At 37.4% G+C, this 10590-nt stretch overlaps 1 protein-coding gene across 2 annotated transcripts; it reads right to left on the reverse strand.

Moving 5' to 3' along the window:
- Positions 1-721: 721 nt before the first annotated feature.
- LOC105043762 (vesicle-associated protein 2-1) lies at positions 722-9662 on the reverse strand. Of its 2 annotated transcripts, none has more exons than XM_073255626.1 (9): positions 9479-9662; positions 9172-9250; positions 8995-9065; positions 8744-8825; positions 8552-8667; positions 8298-8441; positions 8122-8148; positions 2344-2418; positions 722-1347 (listed from the first exon to the last, which is right to left on the reverse strand). In XM_073255626.1, the coding sequence occupies exons 2-9, from the start codon at positions 9224-9226 to the stop codon at positions 1213-1215; spliced, it is 705 nt and encodes a 234-aa protein (XP_073111727.1). In that variant the 5' UTR covers positions 9227-9250; positions 9479-9662; the 3' UTR covers positions 722-1212. The 2 variants fall into 2 exon arrangements, with proteins under 2 accessions (XP_073111727.1, XP_010919752.1); XM_010921450.4 differs by having other exon boundaries at positions 9418-9661.
- Positions 9663-10590: the final 928 nt, after the last annotated feature.

Consider the following 10590-nt stretch of genomic DNA (forward strand, 5'->3'; position numbering starts at 1 on the left):
GGTGCTCTTCACCGACAACGGGTCCAATAAAAGATTGATCGCAATATATTGATATCAGAGCAATGCTGATGACATGGTTCCATATGCAGCACAATGCTTTATTTTTCAGTTCAGACATAGGTTAATCTATCTACTTAAAACTTCATCGAGATGCAATTCAAGAACTCCGTGACCTACCATTGGTTTATAATGAGTTATGGTGTAGAAAAAAAGAACATCATTAATCTCACATTAGTTGTGAATCAAATAGTACTTTGATTTATATAGGAAGAGACCTCCTTCTCATGTAAAATATTTTTTGAAGGACAAAATCGTGAAGTTCAAAATGATCTATACAGTTTTCGAATTGTAGGTCATAGACCAAAGCGAAAAATTCCTCACATGCCTAACTATGTACCTTTGGTTGCAACAGTGACGCTAGAAAGAGGACACCATCCTCCATGAACTATAAAACTCCTTTAGCCCGTATACCAATCTCTGAAAGTACATAAATTCTTTCTTGACTGAGAGGTTATACTATGATATACAAAAGAGGACATCATTAATCTTACATTAGTTATGAGTTAAAAAGAACTCCGATTTATATATAAGGAGACTATCCTTTCCACGTGAAATACCTTTTAAAAGATAAAACTATGAGATTCAAAACGGTCCATACAGCTCTCAGATTGTAAGCTGTAGGTTAGAACGGACAATACCTTACATGCCAAACTATGAATCCTTAACCATAACATAATATATTATGATACTATGATAAAATGATTTTTTCATGAATTTGCTTTGCTAGACAAAATACATCACTCGGAAAGTTGATAAAGTTACACAGCGATCGCTTTTGTGTTCCAAACAATCAATACAATAAATGCTCCCAAGCAACTTGTGATATGTATACAAAAACCCCTCCGAAAAAGAGGAAAAGACCGAATAATCAGGGACAAGCAATGGACTGATGAAGTCACACCCTTCAGTGTTCTTTGAGAGCATATTACAAGACAAAAGAATACATACCAATCATTAAAGCTGAAGGAGAATGGGGGGGGCAATGATGATGAGGCTACATTGACCACATCACTTGCAACCAAAGTTCTTTCTTCAACCAATCGAGAGAAACATGGACCACAAAGTGTGGTTTGCAAAGAAGAGTAAAATACTAACAATCCATTTCTCAAGCACTACAGGTAATACGAAATTTCGAGGTCGCAGACTGTAATTTTATGCAGCAGGTGGTGAAGAAAACATAAAATTCAATAAGAAGCCAACCATCAAACCTACTAGCCCAACAAATGCAGTGAAGGTCAAAGAAAAGCCAGTATCATTTTTGCGGTTTCTACGCCTCTTCAGCACGTCCTGAAATAATTTCCACGTAACTTGTCAGGAAGCATGTGGAGCAAGGAGAACATTGTTGCATAATTGTTCTAAGAAAGGATAATTAATGTTTGTGGTTTCTTATGTGGGGAATATGATCATTTCTGCAGAACCAGGAAAGCATACTTGCAATATCTTGACTAAAAGAACATTCTTTTTCTGTTTTCCTTCTGTTCTTACTAATGATGTCTATATAGGATGCAAATCTATATATGGGAAAAAATCAGAGTCAGAGAGTCCATATGAAGCAAGATTTTTAAAGCGCACTGCCTCATCCATGAAGCAACACTGTACGCCCAACAGAGAACAAGGTTCATATCAAGGTCTTCTTTATCGATTCACCATGGCGAAGTAGAACCAGGAAAAGTGAGAGTTCAAACATTGGTATAAAGTCACAGAAGACTGCTCTAATAAAGTCAATTAATGAATAAGAAATACTTCATTTTTTGCCATGTATGGATAAACTGCATATTTTTCAAGTGTTGAAACATAAGGAAAATAGTTGATAAGATATAAGAACCACACCGACAACCTTATTTAACCTAAGGAAAACTTAGGGCAAATGCACACACGAAAGATCACATGTGACAAAGGGACCGAGGTGACTATTTATTGTCATATTGTTTTGTCGACAATGGAGGCATTATATGAATTCTTTTAGATTTATAAAAACATGAGATCCATAAACTAAGATTTATATCCCTATTTCAAGATAGATATATAAATCTTGCCTCACCATTTTTATACAGATTCATATCCTTTTCCCGACAACTTTAACCAAGCTCTCTTAAGATGCCAGCCTCTTTTTTCCCCTCTTTTTCACTTCAGTACTATCTATGAAGCTTAGTTTTATTGTGGATCACCTATAATGCGACAAACTTAACATAGGGGGAAACAAACAGTATAAGGCCTATATCTTCTCAAGGTGGTAGGCATTTGAAAAAAGTTTTGAGGATACAACATGCAATAAGCACACACCAGTTCGCGTTGTAACTGTTGATTCTGTTGAAGAGTTGTGTCTCTTTCCTCCTTCAGACGCTGAACTGTTTGGATCTGCGTAAGCAAGACTCAGATGAGAACAAAATATAAAGAATAGCATGCAAAACAGTGTTAGCAAAGCAAGCTCACTCCATGCTAAGGTACAAATCAGAATATATCATACTCAAGAATCATTAAAAATCAGCTCAATAGTGTTTCATGTGCTACTCTATACAAAGTTGATATATGATAAACAAAACACAAGAACCTTGCAATGCAGCATGAATGCAAACTAACATGCTGTAGTTGAAATCCATATACAGACTTTCCGATTTTCTTCTATTTTCCTTGCAGAGTCCTGACTTAGAGGCACCTGAATGCCCTAGATTTAACCATGTCACACATCAAGGACTAAAACAATCCTATGACTATCTTAGCAAGAGAAAGGTTTTCTTAACAGTTTTCACAGTGCAGTTCAGGAAAAACAGCATGAAAATTAAGATCCCAGTTCAAGTAAATGATTGATATTTCAACAGCAAACCAGCATCCTTTTGAATTTCAAGATTCATGCCATTTGCAGCAGCCGTTGTACCATGACAGAATGGACATTGGGCAACCTTAAAAAGGAAAACTTTTCAATAAAAATTAAGAATGTGATGTTCATGGCAATCTTCAATACAAGTAGGGGCCATTACCTATATATGGTCCCAGCCATCTAGGGTTCTATTCGGGGCAAATCTAACCTTTGGCATTTTCTTTTGCACAAAGTAGCCACCCCAGGACTCAAACCTATGACATTATAGTTATCGGCACAACCCTTTTACCAGCATTTGCCATACCATGCCGAACCGGCCGGTAAACCCCGTATCGTACCAGACCGGCGGGGAACCGACACGATTTGACTGGTAAATTCGGTACACCGACGGTATGGAAGGAAAAAAGAGAGAAAGTGAGAGAAGAGAGAGAGAGAGGAGGAGAGGGAGGGAGGTGGGAGCCGGCGGTGGCCGACTGCCGCCGCCGGAGGGCTTCCGAGCCCCGTATCGCCCGATAGGGCTTTCAAGAGAGTGAGAAAGAGGAGCGCTCGGGGGGGGAGGGACTTACCGGATGGATGGCACCTCCATCGCGAGGCCTCCGGTGGCCGGCGAGCCGACATCGACAGCCTGAGGGCGGTCGAGCGGGCGGAGCCACTTCTTTTTCGAAACAGACGGTCGTCTGTTTCGATTTTTTTTTTTTTGGATTTTAAACTCATGAAGTCGGCAAACTATTTGCCGGCTTCACTTAAAACTATCTTTTTTAAAAAAACTTGCGAAACAAGAGCAACGCCCCTGTTTCATGCCCACGGCGCCGCGCGCGCGGACTGCGCCCTCCGGCGGCTACAGCTGCCAGCCGGAGGCCGTCCGACGGCCCCGCCGGCTCCTTCCCCTCCCTCTTTTTCTTTCTTCCTCCTCTCTCTATTTCTCTCTTTCTCTTTTTTTTTCTTCCGATTCGGATCCGTTTGCCTTCGTCAGTTCGATACGGTACGAAACCGTATCGAACCATACCGTCAGCCGGCCGATACAGCTGGCGGTACCGGTTCAGCATACCTTGCCTTTTACTATTGCACCAAGCAATCTTCAATATAGATAGGTGAATCTAATTATTACAAACCCAAAAAGACTTGCCTGTATTATGATGCCTGTTGAACAGTTAGGTTACTTAAACAAATTTTTTGGTATTGCTCAATAAGAAGAAAATTGTAATATTGATTTATAAGTCATAATATTCAATTACAATAGGGAAGAAATAGACTTCCTACAAACATATTGATAACGTGCAACTCTTATTGCATAAAGAAAGACTCTTAGGTTGCATTTGGTAGCTGACAATCCATCCAGATTGCTGGCAATTTAAAAGGGCTTCACCAGATTACCACGTTTGGTATGCTTTTTGGGTTGGTAATCCAGATTACCAAGTGGAGAGGTGGCTATCCAGATTACCTCTCAAGAGGTAATCTTGTAATAAAATTTTTGGATAAAATTGCCCTCCTCGCGCGGCGCCACCCGTGCCTCCCCCCAACCCCCCCAACTCCTCCTCCGAGGGCCAGTGGCCAGGGCAGCTCGAGCAATCGTGGGGTCGAGGAGGGGTGGCAGTGTGACTAGCGGCCGGGGGGTCGAGGTGCGGTGGCCAGGGCAGCGCAAGCAGTCAGAGGGCCAGGGAGGGGTGGCAGCGCGACGGGCAGCCAGGGGGCCACGGTGCGGTGGCCAAGACAGCATAGGCGGCCGGGGGGTCGGGGAGGGGTGCCAGGGCAGCCAGGCGGCTAGGGGGCCAGGGTGCGGTGGCCAGGGCAGCCAGGCGGCCAAGGGGTCGGGGTGTCGTGTCGAAGGCACGACGGGCAGGGGGGATGGGGGGTCAGTGTGGTGTGGGGGTGCAGGAGAAGGAGAAAAAAATAAAAAAATAATTTAAAAATAATAATTTTTATAATAATAATAAGTATTAAAAAATAATAATTTTTTCATATAATAATTTTTATCATTAAAAAATTAAATAAATAGTTTAAAAATATTAAATAAATAATTTGATTTAAAGATATTTTAAAATTTGATGTTATATTACCAGTAATCTAATTGTCATATCAAATATGCCAATCAAGATTCTTGATAATTTTTCTGCAACATTATCTGTGTATACCAAACACAGTAATCAACATTACTAGCAATCTATGCAGATTGCAGGTAATCCAGATCATCACTGCCTGGCAATGCACCAAACATAACCTTAAGGTCCTCGTATGGCTAATAGCAACAGTAGCCAATATGAGAACAACTTGTATAAAACATATCCCAAAATAACAATCAAGAAACAAGGGTATAAATTTTCTTTAGATGTTATTAACGGTTTTGTAGAATTTGAAAGCACAACTCCTTGAGATCAATTCAGTAGCCTGGTTTAAGGGTTTTATAAACAGATCAGGAATTGCTTGGGTGTCATGCAATGCTCCGGATTTCAGAGGAAATGTCCTGCATATGTGCTCAACAGCAACCTATCTACCTACCTAACCTGCTGAACTACCATGGTAGTTGAATGACAAGCTACAAAATCATTCTGATGCTCGTTCCAGATTATGTTCTAACACTGATTATTTGGAGACAAAATGTTAAGTAGAGAATTGGATGGCCTCTATTATCTGAACAGTTAATTGCATCTTGGGCTCCAGGGAATGATGTCCTACATGTACTACATAGGAACAACGATTAAACTTAAGTGCCTCAACCTACCACTCATTATAATGGGGTTGCACCTATGCATGATCAAGTTAGAAAAGTTTTATTGGCATGTGAAATCAAAATTTACACCCTCAGAAAAAAGAGAGCACAAACAAAAACATGAAGGGAATGTACAAGTTTTTTGTTTTTTTTTCTTAAAGGAAAATAGAACACAGAATAAAAACATGACCAAGCATGAGTGGCTGCTTTATTCAATATAAATTTGCAACAGGAAATTAATACAATGTGAATTTCAAATGCTATGGGCACCTGCTGAATTAACATAAATAGTCTTTGCTTGACAACGAGTTATCCATACAGAACTTTTCCTGTCAAAATGTTTTGGGTATAGAGCACAAGGCTGAGAAGGCTCCATAGAAGGATGGAGTATATCTTTGCAATTATCTGTCAAGTTGATGCCAACCCCAATAGGATTTGGGACCAAATTACTGGCAAAGGAAAATTTGGGCAAAAGAGGTCTGTCTTGGAACACCAATTGGTGGACAAGAACAGGTAACTTATTCACAGGAATCATAAGCCAAAAGTCTTAATGTTTGACTATAACATCAAGAAATATTTCAGAAACAAACAAAAATGGATTACCTTCATTGATCACAAATAACATGTCATTCAATAAGCCTTAATAAGCACTCAAGCACATTTAAAGGTTTAAACTGTGGTATTGCAGTGAATTGCATTATTTTGAACACTGAATGATATCTTACTGATCTCTGAACAGGTTTTTTTGATGCATGTTATATCTTATATAGGCATACTGAACAAATTTCTTCTTTAGTAGTTGTCTGGCAGCAAATATTTGCCAAGAGAAAAGACACTTGAAAAGAAGAATTAGTCTTGAAGTTATTGGAGGTAAGAACCCAGTTAATAAACGATAAAACAAGACAATCAAAAAGCAGTGATTCAACAAACTTGGCTTGGTAATATGTAATCTTCATATATAAGCATCATGAAGAATCCTGTCATCAGATAATGCATTTTGACTAGCTGTGAGAAATGGATGGAAAGGGATATTGTATATTTAAGGGAAAAAACAGAGAGCTTTTTGAACCATATTGTCCATCATCTAGTTCCAAATAACCCAAAATGGAATGTGCTTTCAGGTCATCTCCCATCACTATCATCAACATATCCCTTCATGTCTTCCTCAATTCTCAGTAGAGCCTAATTACCATTCAACATAAGTTTCTCAAAGGCTGCAAGCCAAGAAGACAGTAATCTATGATAGTTTTTTTAATTAATATACTATATAAGAATTTTATTATAATTTGAGTATAACAAGGCACATAGTCATAACCATAACTAGCAAGACATATCTAGTTAAAGGTGGTGAAGGCTCTATATGTATTTCTTTGCCAATTAGTATAATTCAAAGTTAGACTTTCAACCAATCCAGACTGATCCTTCTGCATATACTCAAAGTTCCCTATGTTCTCGTCCTTCATATTTATGACCTTGTTAACTAAAACTTGTATCTTTTTCCTTGGTTCTGTCAGCCAACACTTTGGAGTTTCATTTCTCATAGTGAAATAGTGAAATCTACAAAATCAATGTTCTTCAAAACTACCTTCCTTTTTGGTTTCTTCAGTAAGACTCCATTACAATTTTAACAAAGAGCTTTGTTATGGTTGAGATGGCTACATAGCTTACAGCCCCTAGAAGTCTTCTGTTAGTAACGTTAGGCCCAATAGGGAGAGTAACTAACATTATCACAATTTCTGCAAAGTGATGAATTATGGAATCTTGGTTACCGGGTATCAAAGCAGAAGATTTTAGATACATATGAATATGGATACTTCGAAATGGGTGTTCTACCATTTGCACTTCAAATTTCAATCTTCCCTCTATATATCTGATGTGGTTTTACGTCACCATATGAAATAAGCCAAAATGCATATAAATTTTCATAAAATACTACTTTGTGGCAATTGAGATATTACTTGCAGAAAGCAAAAAAAATACATATATATATACTTCTGGATAATTGATCAACTGAAGATTTTTGAAGCAATAACAAAAGTGTGTGGAGAAAGTGTAAAGAAGTTGGCCAGAATATCTTGAGAACCCTAGTTGCAAATTTAAATCAAGAGACACCTGGATATAAGGAATGAAAATTTAATAATCTAGATCATGCTTAAGCAGCACAGCAGAACAAAAGCTATCCGTTCAACCATTTCCACAATATAATAACTTCATATTTCACCAACATATAGAATTTTTAATAAGATTCCTATATAGCTGTGTGTGGATATGCTGAACTGCAGTAACAAAATTTGGCATTAACTTTAACACAATTTCATGTTGCATCTTATAAGTAGGACCTTTTTTATTGATAAGCAAAATCATGTTTCATATAAAATAGAATCTCTTGCTTCTTTAATTGAGATATTGATACAATATGGATGGAAGAGCATCTTTATGATCGAGGTAAAAGAAAAAAAGGTGAACTTATTTAATAGAGTTCTGGATAATCTTTTGAGAAGAAATAGAGTTCTAGATAATTTAAAGCATCACTCACCTCTTCAATACTCGAATTCTTAAGCATCTACAATTTAAGAAAATGAATCGCATGTTACTCCCGGTACAAAATTATCAGTAGTCAAAGAGAAAAAGGAAAAATGAAGAGTCAAACATGACAAGAAAAAGAGGGTAGACTGGTTTACAATGTGCAAGAAGCTAAGTTGAACATCTCACCGAGAGATTATCAGAACCCTGTTTCAAGCTTCTTGAAGTAAAGCCCAAATCCCCTTCTGAGTTTCCACGGCCAGATTGCGATGAAGCCATATAAACAACCCTAAGCTTCAATTCCTCTATCACCTTCTCACCATCTTTATTAAACTTCATGCAAAAAAAGAAAAAAAAAAAAAAAAACTTTTAATGCAAGAAACTGAGGGCAAACAAGAAACTTCGCAACTGACTATCATAAAACAACACAACTAGGAGCTCACCGTATCTGGAGGGAGCTCATCCATGTCGGTGTTCGGGGGCACCTTAGTGCTCTGGAGGAGAAATTTGTCCTTGCATTGCATGTCAGGTGGGAACTCCTTTTGTGCTTGGAGAGTGACTACAAGTTCAAAGCGAAATGATCAGTTGCTGCATTACAAAGATAATATGCATCAAAATTCAGCCAAAGCAGTCACCTGTTACGGTACATGAATCCCAAGGCTGTACCACACTTGTGTTTGGCCGAACAAAGTATTTCTTTGGTGACGTCGTTTTGACCTACCCATGGTGGAAAAATTCCATTTTTGGCATGATCCAGTTCAAAAATTTCCCAAAAAATAAACATATACACGATAGATTACGGCTCCTCCATCATGAAAGCAGCACAAATAGATTTAAGAAAGAGATAATTCAAGAAATAAATTTGACAAATGGAAGTAGTCTGTACCTTAAAGGCGACATGATGTTCTGTATTGTTGACAACCTTGAGATTGCAATACGATGGCTTATCAAGCTCAACTGCTCATAAAAAAAGAATCTTTTCAGGATTTCAGAACGCAAAATCGAATTTTTAGAAGAAAATAAAGAATAAAAACGGGGAGAAATGAGAAAAATATTAGCTTACATTCGAAAATGAGCTCTTCGGGATGAACAGAGATCAACTGACCACCGCCACCCATCGTTGCAGCCGGCAAATCCAAAACCTATATCGAAGCGGAAAAAGAAGAGGAATAATGGTGAAATACGATCGAATTAGAAGGGAAAGAGAGACGGTGAAATCCAAAAACCCAAGATAGAATAGACGAAAGAAAAAAAAAAATTTCTTTTGGGACAAAAGGAAAAGAAAAAGAACGAGTTCTTCGGCGAATACCTCGGGGTTATAGAAAGAGGAAAAGGACTGGAGAGAGGGAGGGGGAAGGGATCAGAAATGCCTTGGAGTTCGCTTGAGGAGCGACAACGACGGGTTAGCACTGCTTGGCTTTTTGCCAGCAACCAATCATTCCTGATTATTTTTGGAGGAAAAAAAATTGCGTTAGTTATGCCGCGGTTCGACAAGGTAAGTTGCTTAAGATTTAGAAAGAAATCAGATCATAAAGCAGGACGCTTCATCTCGTCAGAATTAGCCTAAATGGAAACACCCCCCTTCTGAATCTTGAGAAGCTGCATGGACATAAATTTTGAGGAGTTGCATTATTTTTTTTTTTAATTTATTAGGTAATAAACTTGGAAAGATTCTTTGCTATGGTAGGTGATAGCAAATTTACAAATTCAACTCTTGATAGATTAAAGAAAGGTGTTTTTTAAGAGTATGAAAATATGTTTTACAATTTAGGAAATAAATATGAGAACAAATAAAAGTTAAATTATTGACTTATGTTATACTGATATATACAAAATTAAGCATGGAGATGCCACAAAAGAATGGCAGGATATAGCATAGGACAACAAATAGTATTTTTTTTTTATGTGGATATTTGAGAAAATAGAGCATGAATCATGCATGAATAAATCTTGAAAATCAAAATTTAATTAATAATAAAAATGATAAGTTATTAATAATTAAAAAAAAGTGATAATCTTGATAATATTACCAATAGTGTGTATACGGGGTTTAAAAAAAATTACATATATTTGAAAAAATAATAAATAAAAACATATGTCAAATAACTCTTTGGTACTTATATAATATTAAAAAATTTAAATAATATTTTTTGATTGATCTTTTTTAATATGATCCTAAGCCGTCAAATTATTTGATATTTTTTTATTCATTATCTAGGTCTTCCACTCAATCAAGACCTCATCAATTCTCTATCATGGATAAAGAAGGTTGAGCTATTAAAATATTGTCTCTAGGAGGAAAATCAATGCTTGATAATGCAGTTCTTTCTAATTAACCTAGTTACATGTTTTCTGTATATTGCATGCCTAATTGGGTAATTAAAAACCAGGACAAGATTGAGCGAAAGGAACAGCAAGGAGCTCTTTCACTCTCTTCTTTCTGATTTGGGGTTCACGGAGAGTTGAAAGGACCAAGGAAAAG

This window comes from Elaeis guineensis, chromosome 4 (genome assembly GCF_000442705.2).
Source record: "Elaeis guineensis isolate ETL-2024a chromosome 4, EG11, whole genome shotgun sequence".
Taxonomy (NCBI): Eukaryota; Viridiplantae; Streptophyta; class Magnoliopsida; order Arecales; family Arecaceae; genus Elaeis; species Elaeis guineensis.

Bases quoted from the DNA above. Each gene is read 5' to 3' on its own strand.
- LOC105043762 (XM_073255626.1), bottom strand. From the start codon at position 9,226: ATGGGTGGCGGTGGTCAGTTGATCTCTGTTCATCCCGAAGAGCTCATT. The intron at 9,066-9,171 runs GTAAGCTAATAT...TTTTATGAGCAG, and splicing joins CGAAGAGCTCATTTTCGAAT to TTGAGCTTGATAAGCCATCG. The intron at 8,668-8,743 runs GTGACTGCTTTG...TTGAACTTGTAG, and splicing joins GGATTCATGTACCGTAACAG to TCACTCTCCAAGCACAAAAG.